Here is a 20,965-nt window from a genome sequence, read left to right on the forward strand (position 1 = left end):
GGTAGTTGCGGAAGGTTACCAATTTAAAAAGCCAACAACTAACAGCTGTATCTAGCCAACAAACTAGCCATCATGTTGCGAACCCATGCATATCCACATAAGAAAGGAGGAATAGCTTAGTGAAAAAGACCCCCCTCCAACACCAAGAAAGCAAAGTGGAAAATGGCCTCCTTTGGGTAGAGGGTTTGGGGATAGATTTATCATATCCAAGGGAAAAACAAACAAAAAGGAACTTATGCATATCCTCATTGTTGGTTGTGAACAGCTTTTCTAGCGACTTTATCCGGCCTTGGCGAAAACTCTGAAATCTCACCATTTACATTTTGTGCAACATAATTTTTTTTGGGATGAAGTAACAAACTTATTGATTTGGGACAAAGTCTCATATACAAGCAGTATAAAACGAGTATAGAACCTACACAAAAATGTGGTTCTCTATGGGAAAAAACAATGATCCATATTAAACAGGAACACTCATGGATGCACCAAAACTAATAAAATTTTGGAGGTTATTCCACATATATACAAAATTATATTCCTCTACTTCCAAAGCTCTCATATTCATCTCCCAAAGAACCCACATGAGAGCTAATAAGGCTACATCTCATGCCCAGCGCTGCGTCATCTTCTCCTCTTTACAAAGGTCCAATTGTGTAGCACGTGATTTGTAAAGCATAATATATATTTTTAAATTGCAATGCGTTGCATATCCCTACTAACCCATTTTTAAATTGAATGGCATGTTATCCATCTGGCAGTGCCAAAATAGCATTTCCCAAAAATATATCCTCTGACCTACAAATAGACTGTTCTAGTTTTAAATTATCTACGGGGCAACTTTCCCTTGCACTCTTCAATATTTAAACTATCATTCAGAAAGACCAGGCTGTGCTAGAGAAAGTTCTAATTGTCCCAACCCCCAAAAAAAAAAACAGAAGAAAAAACACCTAGGTTCTGGAATGACTTCTATTAAGAATGAAACTCAACTCTCATCTTAACTTCTGTGTCCACACAAAAGAGAACCCGCGCATTGCAACTGAAAAGTACACATAAAAGGTTTAATGGTCTTACACATCCCATAATCTTAAATCCCAAAAATTAACCACTATCCTACACTTAGGACCACCACAATAATGTAAATCACATACTTTAAACTCCAACTAACCAGACTTTGCTTCCTCGGTAACTCGAATCACCAACTTCATAGTTGAGGTTGAGGACCCTTTCCACTAGGCTATCCCTCCTTTATCACTATTCATAACCAAAATTGTTGTTTTTAAATAGAGTCAAACAACACGTTCAACTTGAAATAGAGGGAATAAAATACAGTTGTTGCAATAGAAATAAGGATAAGCTGTTTATTCTAAGTCTAGTAACGGTAAACATAAATGGAATAGCAATTGTAAGGACTTTGCAACATTAAAATGCAACTACAAACATGACATACGAAAATTGCATCAAAGAAATTCTTCATCAAGGCAATACTGCAACCTCAAATGAAGAGTGAGAAAAAATACATCTAAATGAGAGGATGAGAACAATATGCATACATGATTTCCGCATAAGCGACTCAAGAAAGAATCCAGAAATTTGATGATGCTATCCCACTGACTGCTTGGTGCCTGTTGAGGGATACCACCAGGTGATCTAGTTGATTTGCCTCCATGCACCCGTTGGATTTTTGGTGCCTTCACGCATGAACACATGATACAGAAAATTAAAATTACAGTCTTAGGAAAAAAAAGGTAGCCTATCAGGTGATGTACATATCATGCTTAACTACAGGAAGAGCATGAAACAATCAACAAAATTCCCCAATTTAGTTTCTTTGGTTGTTAAAAATCCCCCAATTTAGTAGCGGTTACTTATTTAAAATTCAACGGAGTTATCATATGGTAATCAAATATCAGCCAACACCACCTCAATCCCAAACAAGTTGGGATTGACTAGATGACTCTGTATCAGTTTCACATTTTTCGGGTCCATTTACATTCTAATAGTAATAATACTCCCTCCATCCCAATTTATGTGACGCACTTCGAATGGCACGCACTTTAAGTAAGAAAGAATGAAAGAATTTTGAAACTAGTGGTCTAAAATGAGGCATAGATATTTGTGTGACTATAAATCATCTCAGGGTAAAACAAGTTTAAAGTTAAATTGTTTCCAAACATAATCGTTCTTTTTTAGACAAACTAAAAAGCAAAGTGCATCACATAAATTGGGTCAAAGGGAGTAAACCTTTTGAAAACATATTCGGGGTTTTTATAACTCGAAGTTCTCCAAATTCCATACTTATCCCTACACTGTTTTTATAACTAGAAGTTCTCCAAATACCATACTTATCCATACTAATATACAAGTATTTAGATAAATCAAAGATATTGTTGATAAACATCCATCTAATATAAGTGTAACAACTAAGCCTTAATACCAATTTAGTTGATATCACCTTTTTTTATAAGCAAATTTATTAATGTGGGAAAATACTCTCGCATACAAGTTGTATAACAAAAAGTAGAGAACCTACACAATAATATGGTTCTCTACTGATGTCACTCAATCTTCTATACAGGAATATCATGGGTGCAACAAATACTAATTAAGAATAAGAGATCCTTCCCCAAATGTACAAACTCATTTTTTAATCCCTTAAAAGCTTTTATATTTCTCTTTCCATAAGACCCACAAGATGGCTAGCGGGGCAAATTCTGATGCCCTGTGTCTTTTCTTCCGTTTCTAGTTGTCCTTCTATGTAGCTCATCATTCACTGAATCCAGCATCACCCACCACACCCCGAACCAATCCAGAACAAGCCACCATAAGCGTGAAGCCACCTAGAAATGTAACAAGAGGTAGTTGGTACCACCTATATGGATCCTTTGCTTCTATTGTTTCCTGCTCTTAATTAAATGTGTATTGATCCCAAGAGATTTAGTTTTTGAGACAAAATCCCTTTATATCATGTTACGTCTACCCACCCACCCCCTTGTAGTACTTTCAATCATAATGATAATCCAAAAAGGATAAAAGAAAATAAATAAATCGCATAAAGGACTCGGTCTCCCTCCATCAGCGTTCACTAACTTCCTTTGTATCCTAAAGAAAATGATCTTTTCCACTAAAATGAGATGTTTACCTTATAATAACACCAAGCAACCCAAATGCTCATCCTCCGAGAAGCCCTTTTACTCCTTTACTTCCATTTTATATGGTGATATTTGACTGGACACAATGTTTAAGAAAGAAGGAAGACTGTTGGCGCATATTATAAGTACCCTTAGAATTTATGGTTTTAAACACGCCAAGACATTTCTATGACTATAACAGCATGTCACTACAGGCAAAACGAGAAGTTTAAAGTTAAGAGTTCTCAAATGTAGACAGGCGTTATTCTTTTTGGAATAGACAAAAAAGGAAAGTGTGATATACAAAATGTAACAAAGGGAATACCAACTTTTATGTCTAACCTTTCACTTCAGCTACTTCCATTTTCAATTTCCAATTAATTTCTTTTTAATTTATTATTTGCTTAATGGTAATATATACATAACAACAAACAACAACAAAAAACCCGATAAACTCCCACAAGCGGGGTCCTGGGAGGGTAAGATGCACGCAACCTTACACCTACCTTGCCCTTGGAAGGGCAGAGACGTTGTTTCCGATAGACCCTTGGGCCTCGGCTAAAGAAAGGATGAAATGAAGTAATGGCAATAATTAGTAACAACAAGAAGATAAAAAGAGAAAACCGAAGCCAAGATAGCAATTATACGCTAGGTAGTAATAGCAATCTAACAATAAAAAGATACATACCAACCTAATGCTATCAAACTAAGGAAAACAAAAGGGAAAACGCTCGACTGCCTACTGACCTTCTACCCTAAACCTCAATCTCCACACCCTCCTATCAAGGGTCATGTCCTCAGTAAGCTCCAGTGCGTCATGCCCCGCCTAGTCACCTCTCCCCAAAAACTTCTTTGGCCTACCTCTATCCTGCTCGTACCCACCAAGGTTAATCTCTCACACTTTCTAATTGGGGCTTCCGTGCTTCTCCTCTTAACAGGTCCGAACTATCTCAACCTCGCCTCCCGCATCTTATCCTCCACGGGGGACCACGCCCACCTTATCCCGAATAACTTCATTCCTAATCTTATCTAACCTAGTATGTCCACACATCCATCTCAACTACTTTTATTTTCTGGACACGAGAGTTCTTGACCAGCTAACACTCTGCTCCATACAACATAGTCGGTCTAACCACTACTTTGTAGAATTTACCTTTAAGTTTTAGCGGCACATTCTTATCACACAAAACACCGGACGCGAGCCTCCACTTCATCCACCCTGTGCGATGCGTGACATCCTCATCAATCTCTCCATCACCTTGTATTATTGACCCAAGGTACTTGAAACTTCCTTTCCTGGGGATGACTTGTGTATCAAGCCTCACATCTATGTTTGCTTCCTGAGTAACTTTGCTGAACTTGTACTCCAAATCCTCTGTCTTGGTCTTGCTTAGATTGAAACCTTTAGACTAAAGAGTGTCTCCAAACCTCCAGTCTCTCGTTAACACCACCTCGCGTCTCGTCAATCAGAACTACATCATCTACAAATAACACACACCATCGCACCTCCCCATGAATGTATCGCGTCAATGCGTCCAAAATAACATACTTATCCATCTCTATTCTCTAATGATTATAGTTAAGATATTTTACATTTTCGGCCACGGTTTGCATCTTTGGTCAAATTCCCAACTTTTCATATTATTGATATTATTTTAAATTAATGCTTATTAGTTGTAGTGCTTGTTTGAGTAAGTCAAATGGGGTCAAGCAATTTGTAAATGGACGGAGTATTATATTGAACATATTAATATCTTTTTTTAAAACAACCTAATTTTTACAAAAAGCTACCTCTGTATGATGCATTGAACTTTTAACATCTTGACTCCATAGAGTCAATAAACACAAAGAAAGAAGATAAAGGGATTTTCAAGTAGTCCTGACTATGTTGAAAAGCTTCTCGAGGGTACTACATGGAAGGCTATCGTAGTTTTCAAAAAGCGAGCCAGAAACTGATATTGTACTTAGTTATCTTATCATACGCATTCCTTATTTTGGAATACTGCTACAGTAGATTTGACAAGAAAATAATGCTGACTTGGAAAATCAGTTCTATAAAAGGCATTAAGTACAGAAAGACAGTGTTCAACAGCTGAATCTGATGACATGCTCATGCACAGGAAAATTTTTTGGGAGGCAGGAATAGCGCACCTGAATGCACAGACCCAGCAACGGGGATATTTCCTTCTTCAAATTATCACGAATCAGACCAAATATCTTCTCTACACATGCAGTTAATTGTTGTTTAAACAGTAAAGCTGGATATCTTGCTTCCATATGTGACATTCCATCCTCCGATCCAATAAATTTCAAGGGCGACTTTAAACTCTGAAGAAGGTGAAAACACAAAAACCTGTTAGGTCTCTTAACGTAATCCAGCAATCTGAATGATGATAAATGCAAAAAAGCTAACGACAATCATAGCAGATTTGATAAGGATAAAGCACAACGCATTGAACAATAAATACACACACACACACACACACTAAATATGTACACACACGCATATAGATATTTCCAACACACACATAGATAGCCTTTCCCCTTCCTCGGGGACCCAAGGGTAAAGGGGAAATGAAAGAGATAGAGCCCGGAGGATTTAAAGACTTATCGAAGAGGACACACAAATCAGGCACCGAGGCCATAGACGACATGACCGTTGGCTAAGTTGCTCGGACTCGGGTGCAAATGTCCGATACAGTTACCGATCTAGATGTCGGATCCTTCATGATCTAAATCTTAAGATTCGGGGTACGGGTCCAGGTATGGTAAATGTGCCGGGATAGGCTAAAAATAATTCAAATATCTAAAATAGAACCATAAAAATATGTCTAAATTATGAGATATTATGTGGAAAACTTACAAGGTATTCCGGGGAGGAGAAAATATTGATCAAGAGGAGAATCCAAGAAGGAGAAAAAAGGAAAAGGACTGACAAAGAAATTTCTATATACAAGGTATTCCATTTTCTTCAATTTCACCCTAGCTTTTGTTTTGATTTCAGAAATTGTTATATCTCTCCCGAAATTTTCTCTCGATTTTAGTCAAAGTAACCAAAATCAGTTGACCATATATTGTACGGATCCCACACCCGCGTCGTGTCACATGGGTGCGGAACCAAAAGTGAAGAGTCCGAGCAACTTACCTATGGCCACATAGATATAGCTTTCCCAACAAGAGAAGAAGAAAAAGGCATCAAAAGATTTCTAGCATAAAGTTGTCGGAAAGAAGACGTGAAGGCGATGAGATCTATACAGGATAGGATAACACTAGACTGATACCGCGTCCCAGTGATTTGCTTAGTGGTTAGAGCGCAGTGCGTGATGTGTGAGTTAGCCGTCATGACTCATGAGTTTGAACCCTGTCGAAGACAAACAACTCGGTATTTAAGTGGAGGAGGGTAGATGGGCGAGCTCATATCCACTGAATTATGAATAATGAATCACTGGCCCTCGAGGATTTCCGGTTATGCATAAAAGAAATTTTAACCACCCAAAAAGAATGGCAAGGTTCGCGATACAGTCAACTCATCCAATTTATGAGTATGCAGACACAATTTTGTATTAACTACATAGAAATACAAATAATATTTTACAGCTAAAAAAAGAGGGGTTTATGTTAATTTCACTTGCTACTTTATCAAAAACTTTCCAATTACAATCATGATCAAATACTAGTGGATATTAGTAACGATGGAACATGATTACACTATTACAAACACCAGAATTTTTACTTATCATCTCTATACACAACTTACTTGTGCGACCCTCCCATTTAGTGCAGAACCGCCTCCAGAACGCTGAGAAGTACTAAAGAATCCATTCGCCCTCAAATTTCTTTGCAGAAGACAGAGAAGTGCAGATGTATTCGATAACCAATAAGGCAATGTGACAGCCTCATCTCCGACCTGACACCCCAAGAAAATAGAAGAAAGAAGAAAACCTGGTTAAAGATGAATGAAAATAAAGACATTAGCTAGTCTAAAACTACCAGAATCTTTTTGAAAATTGCATTTACTCAAAAAGGAAAAGGTATCCTTTCATTTAGAATAAAACTGTCATTTGTTCGATCACATTTGGCACAATAGCTAGCAAGGTGATCACACACTAGGTTAGGAAGCCACCTGGATGTACAGCTACATATCATGGTAAGCAACTTATTAGAGGCTCTGTCTATACAATGAGTTCGGTTCAATACTTAGCAAGGTGGTTCACAACTAGGTTAGCAAGCCAACCCAGATATGCAGCTGCATATCATGGTAAGCAAGTAATTATAGGCTTGTCTGCAAAAAGATTTGAAACTTTGTATTGAATTGTATAGCCGCCTCTGACAAGGAAGGTATAGTCTAGCGGTAAGGACCTGCCACCTCCAAACATAAGGTTAAGGTCCGGGGTCACAGGTAATGAAGTAGGGACTAGGAAAAGAGCCATTGTTGGGCTCTTGGGTGGGGTAAAGAGTGGGTTTATCACATCAAAAAAAAATTGCATAGACCACTTCATCCAAATATTTAAGATGAAGCACATTTATTTGCAGGCCAATTCTTTTTCACAGGTCAAGCATATGAAATATTTGTTGATAAGCAGCCGAGAGAGTTGAATCCAGGATCTTTTAAAGTGTATGAACCGAATCCAGGACCTTTAAAGTGTATGAACCACCCCATCTAAAAGCTTATATTGTTAAGGAACACTTCTATTGTTTTCAGATCTGCAACTCAATGGATTTAGGACTAGGACCACAACTCCAACTTCTTGGTAGTCCCTTCAAAAAGTTCCATATATGTTGCTTAATCTCACAGTAGTCACATCTGACAAACACATCAATTCAAAGCAGCCATTAGCATTTTGACTTGCTCAAGATTGCACCACAGCGTGTTAATTTGGAGAAAATCAAAGATAATGTCCACAGAAATAGAAAAGTTGGTCGAGGGATTTACTCATAGCATGGTAACCAAAAGCATAAAAACAAACAATTAATATAAATGTAACCTTGAATCGGCTACAATATGAAAAGATGCACTTACGCAAAACCTGGTTAAGAACTACATAATGAAGCATCAAGTAGTTTGACAAAGCCAAACAGAATTAAAAACTAAGAAATCCTTTACAACCAAGGACATCAAAGAGATTACCTTCAAAACTTCATTGATACCCGCAATGATAAAGTCAAAAATAGCAGTCCTCTCTGACTCAAAGGCATGCCAGTGAAGGAGGCACCTGTAGATGACACAAGCAGCAACTGGCTTTCCATCTTTAAATCCCAAATTCTCTTTGATACACCGTGAAAGAATTTCAGAGTTCTCCTGCAACAGAGACTTCACTTTAAAGAAGCATACATCAAAGCCACCTTTACTTGGACCTTTTACACTAGCTATCTACTAAAATTACAGTTGGGACAGAGGGTAACTAGAGTAGGGGGGATTCATCACTTTTCTCTCACAAGGGAAATTAGTTCTTTCACGCGTTGTTTTACAACAAGAAGGGAAGTAAATGAGATCCAATCCTCTATAATACTCTTCTACTAGCGGAATGCCTAGTACCCTTCATCACTCCTGTCCCTTAGTTTTCTTAAACTTCGCACCCACCCTCCCCCCAACAGAGATAACCAGGCCATCATGGCAAAGAAAAACATAAATCATCACTAGTTTTGAAACAGAAAGAAACCTGCTGCTTTTCACTGGTCAACTTAGCTCTACGCGAATCAGAAAATCCTTGAGCAAGAGGTGGTATGATTTTTGTTGGAGTGGGAGATTCCTAACGAACATAACACAACCGTTAGAGATCAAGAAATAGAGAAACAGAACTACATACTTAAACTGAGACTGCAAAAAAGGATACTTACAAATGAAGATTTACGATCAGCAGAGGGCAGAGCGAGTGCACCAGAAAATTTCTGCACAAAGGGGACAAAAGTTTATTGGATCTAGAGCTATAGCATGCAAGGAGAATTCTCCACCATGGTTTATACATTATAAGTTAACATATTACAGCTTACATCGACAAAAGGCTTGGCAAAACCAGCACGATTGCTCCTCGGAGTTACACCCAGTGCTTTCTGTCGGAGGATATGATTTTCATCCTCTAAATTTGAGAGCTTCTCTTGCATACTGATATAGAAAAGATACATAAGTTTTAAAACATCTGGAAATCAACCAGTTATGAAAAACTATATGGTTGCAGCACCAAAAATGCGTGTAGATAGACAAAATTCAACATTTTTAACAAACTTAAGCAGATATCATTCCATTTCCTTACATATGTATACGTTTTACCATTAACAAGAAGCAGAAGACTAACTATGCGGTGAGATTGCCCCAAACAACTTCTCTTTGGTTTATTAAAATTACCTTTTTAAGTTTTGTTGGAGTTGTGAACATGTTTCTTCAACTGCTGTCAGCTTGGAAATTGTGTCAGTAGACTCTTCTTTAGCCTTTAGTAGCTCATGCTCCAATGCTGAGTTCTTTTCCTCCAAGGCACTCAATGAACTCTGCAAAGACACCAAATAATAAGTATCCACAGTGTCAAGTCTTCGGCCATTCTTATAGGGTTACAGTTGTTATAGAGCATGTGAACTGGCTATCCAAGTTGCAGTAAGTCATGCACATCAGGCCCTTTCTGCTCTAAAGCAAAAGTAATTAGCAGGATCTAGTAGTATCTTGCAACTTATATTAATCAGTCATTAAATGCAAATAATTCCAAATGTCAGCTAATCATGATAATATAAATATTTCATCTAGTAGTTACAGCTTAATTTCTTGTGGTTATAGAAGCCTTAAAGACATCCACCCACCCTACCCCCGCCACCACAAAAGAAACTAACTGTACAGTAAGAAGAAGAAGAAGAAGAAGAAGAAGAAGAAGAAGAAGAAAGAAGACAACGATAGATTTTCTTTTGATAACGGATAACCAAGAAATCCGGAGGGCAAATGGCGCACGGCTCGAAACTCATGGATTAGGGGCACACCCGTCTACCCATCTCTAGTTAAAATACCAGGCTTTTGCTTGCAACATAGTTCGAACCTATGCCGTGCGCCTAACTCACACGTCACGCGCTACGCTCTTACCACTAGATCGAAGCCCTAGGGGCCAGAAGAAAGGCATATACAAGTCCTTCATTGACATTTGAAAAAAATGCAGAACCTTCAGAGCTCTTATAAGCAACATGTTAGCAAACAAACACTCTAACATCATCGAATAAATTCTACATCATATTGTTCTAAGCTCTTAATCTCTTAGAATCTATGCAGATTTAGTGAAAATCTAGCACAATGGATTAAATAGACACAGATGATGCCAATTAGTTGAGATTAAGGTTCAATCATGTAAGTTTTTTTTTTTTGATAACCGACAAATCCCTTAGGGCCAGTGGCGCACGGTTAGAAACTCGATGGAAAATGAGCCCACTCCACTACCCTCCACATAAATACCAAGCTTCTGTCTACGGCCGGGTACGAACCCGTGATGTGCACCTAACCCACACATCACAAGATGTACTCTTAAAAGTAGACCAAAGCCCAGGGGCTTGCTGGTATGTTTATTTTAGATTTAATGTTTGCTAGAAATCTTTTAGTCTTGTTAAAGATTGTATCCTAGTAGAAAATGTAGAGAACTTCTAGTGCTAGAGTCTAAATAGTTAAAATTGAATTGAGACGGGTCTAAATGGCTATGTTGCGCGGACTCTCCAAAATGTAGCCGCACCCGTGTCGGATCCTTCAAAAATGCACTACTTTTGGAGGATCCGACACGTATCCTGCCACATTTTCGGAGAATCCGAGCAACATAGCTAAATGGACCGACATAGATTGTGAGGATTTATATAGCCAACCCAAACCAGCTTGGGATTGAGAAGTAGTTGTTGCTTTAAGCTTATAAACTTTCTGGCTGATCAAGATCCATTGGGTATAACAAAAGTCTTTCCATTCTAGAGAGTGACCCTACCAGGCCAAGATGCATTATGAATTCCAACAACGAGAGATGCTCAAGAGATGCTCACAACATCTAGAACTAAATTTCCACAAGGGAATCAATGTTCCTATTTCAATATGAGTGCAATCAGAATTGAATGCAAACAGAAAATCACAGTTATATGACCTTCAGAAATGTATTTTCATTTCTCAGCTCAGTCACTGAAAAAACTTCTCTTTCCAAAGCAGCTTTCTCCTTCATGGATAAATCCAGTTGTCTTTGGAGCACAGCATTCTTGTTCACCTCATTGACTGCAGCCAACTTTGCTGCATCTAACTCAAGGCTTAAAGATTCTACAGTCTTGTGAAGTTTTGAAATTTCCACTAATTTAGCCTCATCATTAGATAGCTGCATCACAATGTTAAAAGGACATTTTGTTCAATTAGAGAGCAAAATATGGTACCACATCAACATGTAAGTTAACAAATGGACTAGTACCCGCAATTTTTTTTCTAATTGCAACCTCCAAGTGAGATCCTCCAACTGCTTTTCAAGCTTGGTTTTTGCTATACGAAGGGCACCAGCTTCATTAGCTTCCTGTACAAGAGAAAAACAAAGTGTCAACTCTTCAAAGAGAAATAATAGCTGAACTTTTGGAAAATTAGGGAATAGAATTTCATCCACGGAAAACCTGGCACATCAACTTTCATAATATCTGTGAGGCATGGCAGCAATCCACAAGATTGAATCAAAATTGAAAAGATTCTATAGCGGCAACAGCCAACTAAAGCATATAAAAAGAATTATCTTGAATCTCTAACTAACATTCCATTCTGTAACACTGTTCTTTTTTTCTTTTTAATGTTGGTGGTGTTGGGGCCAGCTTGCATAACCTCGACTAATTTCACTGGGTACCTGCTACCTCCATAGGTACCGGGTAACTATGTCCACTTAAGCGTAGACGGATGGGAAGAAATAACCGATAGAAATTGAACCTGAGACCTCATGGTTCTCCACCCACTTCATTGCCCACTAGGTTACAGAGTAGCCTATGAGTTCTCTGTAAAATCTATCATCTCTTTTTTGATGGGGGCAAGACAAATATATAGAATCTCAAGCACAACCAGCAAAAGCAAGAGCATCAATTTCGCAAATTTACAGTAAACAAGAACAAGATACAAATTGTAATATATTTACGCAAAAATGTACACTGTTTTCATGGGGAGCCTAGATTTAGCATAAATGTAATTTATGATATTAAATAAAATTACGCAACAAAATAAGCAGATCTGAAAATGAAAACTACATTACTGATATAAATGCGAACAGTCATAGACCCCAGCCATGCATAAAAAGGGAACAAATGGCAGTGCTTCTAACTTGGCTGCTAAAGCATAGTGTTTATCACTTACCCCTGACTCTAAGAACTTTGTAACTCACATCTAATTTCTAAAGCACTGAATGTGCGTCCTAAAAGGCTATGGCTACACATATTCTGGTATTTTTCTTATGCCTTATGCAAGCACAAAGTTGGGCAACATACTCTGGGATGAACAGACTAAATGACATGGTCACTAATAAAGGCAGGCTAATCTTTGTCAAGTCTTCGTATTACAGCATCGCATTTTCAGCAGATGCAATCATAAGCTTCTTTTGACTAAAAGCAGCACACGGTTCCGTGAAAATATTGCACCATCCAGCTACAACATTTCTCATCCTTCCTAACTACTTTTATCACAATTTTGGTCCCTTATAAAAATGAGGATATCTCCATCAAATGAAGAAATTTCAAGCAGAGCTTGTCGGCAAATTCGAAAATAGACATTGAAAACAGAAGTACCATCCTTCTTACCTGTTTGAGCCTTCTGAACTCTCTTCTTGCTATTTTTCGCCTCCAAAGACATTGTATAGAAATAATATTGGACTGCCGATGATGAAACGCTGATCGAAACTTGCACATTCTCCAATGAGCCTATGCAGTAGCAGAAAGAATATGGAACATTAGCTTAGAACAATTCCTATTTTCCTTTCTTCTTTTTCTTGTTGGGGTTTGGGGGGGGGGGTGGGGGGGGTTGGGATGTCCAAACACACAACAACCACAACTTTTCATCTCATCTAAATAGTGCTTGTTTAATTTAAAAACTCAATTTTATAAAATGTAAAAGCCATACGGGGTGGGAAAGGCAATATATATTCACCTGAATGATAGTAGCAGCCTTATTCTCCTTCCTGTATAAGAACTTCTGTCGAGCAGCAAAACCACGAACGCAAGACTGTATCAGCAGAGAAGAAGCATAAAATTGCACATAAGCATTCCTCAAGATCCACTTCCGCACGTATTTCTGGATTATGATCGCAGCTGATGCTTCCTGCAGTGCAGCATATAAATTACGAGCAAGATAACCTGCAAAAGTCGACAATGCTTTCAAGCCTCATTTACTGCTAAGACCAAAATAAAAATGCTGATGCAGGAAAAGCAACCTGACATTAGCATTAATTAATTAAAACACATAAACGGGCAAATACAAGCAAGTAAGGAAATGCACACAAGTTAGATCACATACCGTTACAGTCAGACTGGAGACTTCATCTTTTTTCCAGATATGATAAGTTGGATATATTGTTTTTTCAGAAATAATTACTAGCAAGAGTTGTATATTAGACCAATAACTACAAAAACTCACGATGCAAAGCAAAAACATGACATCTATTATTTTGTAAATAAAGCTGCTTCAATTAAATATATGAGAGCACATCACTTAATCTTTATCCAGGAGGAAATATGCCACAAATTGTTGCATATGTGGCTTTGTTTTACTCTATGATCATAAGGACACCGTCAGTTTCCAACTTAACAAACTGTTCAATCCTAGAAATCTGCCTGAGAGAAAAGACCTCTGCCGCCTAATTATATCACCTAGGAAATTGACTCTTGTTTACAACAACAACAAACCCAGTTTAGTCCCACAAGTGGGGTCTGGGGAAAGTAGAGTGTACGCAGATCTTACCCCTGCCTTTAAAAAGGCAGAAAGGCCTGAACAAAATGAAAATTGACTGGTTACAGCCTAATTAAATTTCTGCGAGAAAAAAATGAATATTTGAATTTCCTGCTTCTAATTTTTCAGATATACTGGCACCAAGCAAAGTCTTTATGATTTACACCGCATTTTATTATTTATTGGTCCCATTAATGAAAAGCAGTTAAACCAGAAACGTTACGAGAATCCTAAGAGGTGGCAAAGCCTAACGACAAATCAAATTAGATGAATATCAAACTCATCATAAAAACATCAAAGATTCCTTCTAAACAAAGTTTTGTTCCCCAACAAAACAAGAACCAAAAGGTAGTGGATAAGGGGAACCAAAACCACAACTTATCTCTACTAGGCTAGAAACAAACAGTATATTACATCGTATTTCATCAAAATTATTAAATTTAAACTAGGAATAGGCAGAAAGTAACATCATTCCCTTCTCATCTAAAGATTCGCGCAAAAAGGGATAACCAAAGCAAACTTTGGCGGTAGTAATAAGCACATGAATATCATTTTGTGGAGATCAGACAGTTATGCACTATTCGGGACGAAGTAAAGTTTAGCAGCAAGACATTATACTGAGAGAAAGGACCTCTGCAGCAAGACTGCAGATGAATTGCAGCCAATCGGTTTGAGATGAAGTCCTTGCGTGCAAGAAATGTACGTAGTCGACTTTGTATTTGCTTCGCAGAAGAGTCCAAAATCTCAGCACGACGTGAGTCTAAAACACCAATCTGGCCAGCCCTAAGGAACACTTTTGTCTTTCCCAACTGCAGAAATGAGAATGACAACATTACTTCAAGAAACTCACAGGACGAACTAACAAACTTAAAATTTGCAATTGCTAGAGCATCAAACTTCAAAAAGTTAGTGCAAAAGCTTATTACAGCAACCTGATAATTCCCGAGCTTGAGTTTCTGCAGTATTTTCTCTGTGATGGTTTTTTCATCATTACTGGACGCATAGGGAAAAAGCAAATTAAAGATCAAACAAAGTGGACTAAGATACAAAATTTACATACAGTGCAGGAAGGGACCAAACCAACATTGTTGTTTAATAATGAAGGATATTGTAACTAAAACATTCAGCTAACATTCTCCTCCATGCTTCAACTTTAGTTTTACTTTTAAAAACAACATAATCCAGCATAATCACAACAATGAAATATTTCCCTCTTTTAACGGCAGCGATTAAGACAAATATACAATGCCACCTCTATAGATCTTCAAAAATCGAGGCTATCACACCAAAACATCTTGCCGGAAAGGGCTGAATACGGAAAAAAGAGTAGTTCTCTATATATGAGTCCCACATCCACAATGAAGGGGATGGGTGGTCTCCTTGGGCAATCCTCATCTCTTGAGCTAGCTTTTGGGGTTGAGTTAAGCCCAAGGTCCATTTATCATGGTATCAGAGCAGGACCCATCCCGATTTCTCCGATGTTGGGCCCCCATAATTGTCCACGCTCTAGATGTCTAGTCCTGAGCGTGAGAGGGGGTGTTGAGTCCCATATCCATAATGAAGGGGATGGGTGGTCTTCTTATATGGACTTGGGCAATCCTCACCTCTTTAGCTAGCTTTTGGGGTTGAGTTAGGCCAAAGGTCCATTTACCAATAAACCCGAAGGATAATAGCCACATCTCAATACCAAAAAGGAAATTTCTAGATATTGATAGACTGCAGAATCAGTTATACATTGATCACATATAGACATACAACAATGTTTTGGGTAGCCATATGCTGCAAATACAGAATATGGTAAGACTAATCTCATCATCCAACTTTATTTTTACAGACTCTAATATTACCTATGTTGCTCGTACTCTCCGAAAATGTCAATGGGTGTATGTCGGATCTTCCAAAAGTAGTTCATGTTTGGAGGATCCGACACGGGTGCCGCAGCTGATTTAAAGACCCCACGCAACATAGAATATTACCCTGGTTACTATTAATCAAATCGCTTTCATGCCTTATACCAGTCTATAAAAGAATCCAAGCAAGGTCCATTTTGTTAACCAAAGTTGCTCCGATACGGCAGTTTAGGTGCCGCACCCGTTTCGACATGACACTAGTATGGGTGTGGGTATAGGATCTGTGCCGGATCTGGTCAAATAATTTTGGATACTTCGACCACGACGGAAGGAAAAAATTAGACGAGATACAATTTGATTCACGAAATCAGAAAAATCAGAGTAAATTTAAAAAAAAAAAAATAGCATAACTTATCTAGGAAATCAATCCTTTACTTGTTAACAACTTGAGAAAGAAATCCACAATTTACAAACTATACGTAACTAGCCCACAAAAATTTTCCAAATTTAGAGATATTTTTATATTTCATTTTATTTTTGAATTATTTTAGCCAGATCCCCACACCCATATCCGAACTAGGATCCGTATCTCGAATCTTAGAATTTATATTTCGAAGGATCCGACCTCTAGATCCGCACCCGTGTCGGACACCCGCACCAGTGTCCGAGCAACTTACCAGTTAATATAAAGTAGCAAATATCTTTTATTTTGGTTAAATGAAACTTCAACAGATAATATAATAGGTAAATCATAACATCAAAGTGTATTTTACTAGTTAAATGAGTTTGAATCCTTCAGATACATGTAAAGAATAACACTATTAGTGTAATGGCATCAGAAATTTTAGGACGTACAAAAATAAAAAGAGGCAGACATTATTTGGCACTAAAGGAGTACTAATCATAAAAAAGTTAACCTGCCAAAGCAGAGAATTTCAATAGTTTGACTGGATAAGGATTGTCTACCTTCCAGGGTAGGGGTAAGGTATGCGTACACACTACCATCCTAGACCCCACTTGTGAGATTCCACTGGGTTTGTTGTTGTTGTTGACTGGACAAGGATTGTGGGACACAACTTCATAACAGAAGCAACTAGGTTCAGTAGAGCAGGCGACAAAGCCAGTACCCTATAGGCCTACACCTAGATAAGTTCATCACCTATATAGTCCTCCTAAACAGCAGCAGAAAAGGATAGAAATGCACGCACTCAGCTAACACAAGCTCTACACAAAATGCAGAGTGAGTCGCTGACATATTAATCCAAGCATCATCAGCTACCTACTTCCACTTTGTACCAGGGCAAGTATGCCTTTTCTTCATTTTTGGTTGGATACGCCAGATAAACCAAACTCAAAAAAGTTCAGCTTCCCTTTCATCTTTCAGATGATTCATAACAGCAATGTTACCAATCTTAAAGCTATATTACTTAGTGTTTACTTTGATTCTGCTGTTAAAAAAGTGTAAGAGAATTTTGATATTAAGCACTTTCAGGTATATTCAAATGATTTCAACCCATGAAACTTCTTAATCCTAAACTTTTAAGAGCAAGCCGCACAGAAATTCCTTCCTGCATAAGCTGGTCATTGCAAATCACTTTGGATGAACAACTGTCATTTTAATCTGAATTTTAACATTTTCACAGATCTAACTAGCAAAAACATTATGTTGGTAGCTCTGCTGAACCAACCTATGGATGCATGGAAATGTTTGCTGGTCATATCGGATGCTTCCAAGCACATCCCGTTACAAATCCAATGCAAGAGAACAGAAAATAAAAAAACAAAAGGGTCGAATAATTTCACCAAAAAGAGTTATAATAGCCAGGACTAGAAGCAAACCCACCTTCCATCCAACATGTCTAAAACAATCAGTCCAAATCGATCTATAAATTCATGGTAAGTTCTGCGTGTGGGATAACCTGCCAAACTTATGCGCACAGCCTCCAGAACACCCTGCAATGTATCAAATTATTGCTAAATGAGAACACTGCACCAAGAGGATGCACATGAATATCCTTTTTATTATCAAATGGTAAAGGAAAAAAGGAATTTGGAGCCAAAAGGCTGCAGGAAAAAGCATCAGTATCACAAAGTTCAACACATCACTGTGCAACCCAATGGAAGAAGCAAAACCGATTTGAGAATTCAATAACACAAAGAGATCCCTGATTCACTCTATCACACTCTAGAGCAAAGTAAATGAAGGTGTAATTAGTAAGAAGGTGTAAAGAGAAAACAAAAGCAAATCGCACTTATAATCAACAGTTTAAGAATTGAAATGAGTCAAATGACAAAAGATAACCAAACCGGAAAAAGATCAAGAAAATACTAAAAGAAGAACCCTTGTAAAAAGAAAACAGGCAGCGAAGTGACAAAAAACAACCCACCTGGGAGATATCATTCCAAAATAGGATAAGAGAATAATAGGCGAATCTTGAAGAACAATGAAAGAAAATTATGCATGTGAAGTAAATATAGCAGGCATGAAACAAGACTAGCCTTCGATGCCATACATGCCACTATATACCATATGCAAGAAACCAAGGTTAACAAGCATGAACCAACTACATAGAAAAATCAAAAAGTCACATCTTATCAGTAATATGACTGAAGAGACAAAACACTTGACATATGGCAATAAACAAATTATATATCAACTGACCCCACAACGCAGTTGGTGCAGAATGCTGAGATTCTCAAATTTTTGAGGCCGATTCAGAGAATTTGGCTTCACACAACGAATATAGTGTGGTTCAGTTGAGCTGAGTGTCTCCATGAGAGCTTGAAGTTGTTGCTACAGAAAGAAGATGTGAAGGACAACATAAAATAACATTATCTAATAAATATATAATATATATCTAATCAAACTTTCGCAGCAACTGCTCTTTAAGGTTGTACTTACGTACAACTTAGGAGAAACCTTGACACATAATCATTTAGTCTTTGACTTTAAGCAGGAGATTAATACATATCAATGCACCAGAAAGGAATGCACATCGCAAGGCCAAAACCAAAAGAATTGTGGAAAACAAAGTTCAAACCCTAAAAAAATTTTAAATAAAGCAGAGTATGCATTGAACATTACAAGTAAATACATGTGTTCTCAACTTCTCATATATAATACAAAACTGAAATAAATACCACTTTCTGTAGATGTTTACAACAATACAAGCATATACAAGATGTATACCCCCAGACACGTGCACTAACATAGGCATTCTTATCAAATATTACTAGGAGTCAACACAATGTTCCTATTACTCTGCGTTAGCAACACATGCTCAATTTGTTTCAGCTCTCCTTAATCCTAAAAGGTTTAAATACGACTTCCCTGAAGCATTTGACTGACCAGATATTTACAGAAACACCACTGACCATTCGACCTATCACTATAATTTTAGTCTCAATTTAAATAAAGAGAGATACTTGACACCAGAGTGTATCAACCATGTTGGGGTAGAAATTGTGAATATTTAGGCTAATAACATGTCCAACGCATGCATCTATGCAAGCAATTTATTCGTGTTAGTTCCACCAAATGATGACAAGAAAATTTGTGAACTTAGCTTGTGATGTAAAATGCGGCAGTAAACAGTGCCGCATTAGAGTAAGCTTCATACCTTAAACCGAGAAGCTACTGAAGAGAACTTGTATGATGACCTAGACGATTCTTCTCCAAGGGATGGAAAGAGACCAGCAATAAAAGGACACTTCGAAGAAGATAACAGATTACGGTGTTCTACCACGACATAATCACGATTTTTATCTAAGAATGCTTCTGTCTTATATGTGACCTACAAAATAAGCACTAAAACATGAGTAAAAATAGCAATCATTCTCTTCATGAACATAAACTGAGCTTTCAAATTCCTATTAGTCTGACATGCCTTCCCAGCATAATGGGAGATGGTAAAATCTGTTTCATAAAATTTCTCCTTCTCTAATCGTGGATGCCCCCGAAAATTCTGGAACAACTTATTTGAGAAAGTGTGATGCGTTGACTTTGGGAACATGCTGCAAGGGTGAATACATCAAGATAAGGAGATGTTACACCCAAAATTCCTAAAAGAGAATAAATTGAACAAATCACATCACATATTTTATACCAAGCTTCATCCAGAAGAGCAATTACCCCAATAGGCTTCTGCAAAACACATTTGACATTGAGTAAGTCAAAACAAAACTCCAGTTTCAAAGTAGAAAGCGAAAAGAGCAAAAACACAAAACATGAGAAGTGCAAAAACGCGACTGCATCCAGGGGACTTGAAGTTCAAAGCTTGAAGTGCAACGTACAATTTATGAAAAATTAGAGACTACCGAACACGTGAGTTTAGTACTATAATAATCAAATTGCAATTAAAAAAATATAATAATGCCGTCATTAATCCAACTTCTCAAAGTTGAGATTCAATGAACAGACTAGTTCTCATTAAGATCACTTAGAACATCATTATTTGAACTTTGAAGCCCACACTTCGCTAAAGAGCGTGGCTTTACCCATGGAGCGTTAACCCCTTGCTTTTTGTTTGCGCCATCACTGGAAGTGACGAAGTGATGGCTTTTAATAGGATAGAAGAAAAATCAAAATGAAATAAACCATAAAAGCTTCTAACGGTGAATAATTTTACATCTCCAGTAACAACCTTGATGCATCTGGATTAACTAATAGTTAAGAACCGACAGCTCTGACCAACGACAAAAGCATGGTGGTAGCTTTATATAAGGTCTCCGGAATCAAAAATAAACTAAGAAAGTTGCACTAGTGGAAGAAGACACGTTTCAGAAGTAAATTATGCCCTTTTGGAAGTAAATTATGCCCATACATCAGTTAGAAATTGATCGTAGTGAAGCTTCAGGTTAATAAATACCTGTGGTTCTGGCAAGCTACAATGTCTAAAGTGCAGCATCCAAACTAGGTAGCATGCCACATATTATGAGAGATCCAAACACAAATATCATGATTGTATCCTCCTCAAAAATCTTATTTAGCTTACAATTTTCAGTGAATGATAAAACAAATACACACCATGACATTCAAGTAAGCACAAATTCATAACAAAACCAAGAAATTTAGCATATCCAAGTTTGCA

At 37.6% G+C, this 20,965-nt stretch overlaps 1 protein-coding gene across 1 annotated transcript in view; it reads right to left on the reverse strand.

Moving 5' to 3' along the window:
- LOC109237042 (myosin-15) overlaps positions 1-20,965 on the reverse strand; it is a 44,131-nt gene that overhangs the window by 2,661 nt on the left and 20,505 nt on the right. The window contains exons 13-31 of the mRNA XM_019403286.1: positions 19,982-20,019; positions 19,763-19,889; positions 19,496-19,669; positions 18,538-18,669; positions 17,719-17,828; positions 14,958-15,018; positions 14,657-14,834; positions 13,228-13,433; positions 12,882-13,001; positions 11,528-11,626; positions 11,216-11,437; positions 9,472-9,611; positions 9,120-9,231; positions 8,967-9,017; positions 8,789-8,878; positions 8,257-8,427; positions 6,886-7,035; positions 5,280-5,456; positions 1,551-1,688 (exon numbers count right to left, since the gene is read on the reverse strand). Coding sequence (XP_019258831.1) covers positions 1,551-1,688; positions 5,280-5,456; positions 6,886-7,035; positions 8,257-8,427; positions 8,789-8,878; positions 8,967-9,017; positions 9,120-9,231; positions 9,472-9,611; positions 11,216-11,437; positions 11,528-11,626; positions 12,882-13,001; positions 13,228-13,433; positions 14,657-14,834; positions 14,958-15,018; positions 17,719-17,828; positions 18,538-18,669; positions 19,496-19,669; positions 19,763-19,889; positions 19,982-20,019 — 2,496 coding nt within the window. The remainder of the gene's footprint in view (positions 1-1,550; positions 1,689-5,279; positions 5,457-6,885; positions 7,036-8,256; positions 8,428-8,788; positions 8,879-8,966; positions 9,018-9,119; positions 9,232-9,471; positions 9,612-11,215; positions 11,438-11,527; positions 11,627-12,881; positions 13,002-13,227; positions 13,434-14,656; positions 14,835-14,957; positions 15,019-17,718; positions 17,829-18,537; positions 18,670-19,495; positions 19,670-19,762; positions 19,890-19,981; positions 20,020-20,965) is intronic.

The sequence above is a fragment of the Nicotiana attenuata genome, unplaced genomic scaffold, assembly GCF_001879085.1.
Source record: "Nicotiana attenuata strain UT unplaced genomic scaffold, NIATTr2, whole genome shotgun sequence".
NCBI lineage: Eukaryota > Viridiplantae > Streptophyta > Magnoliopsida > Solanales > Solanaceae > Nicotiana > Nicotiana attenuata.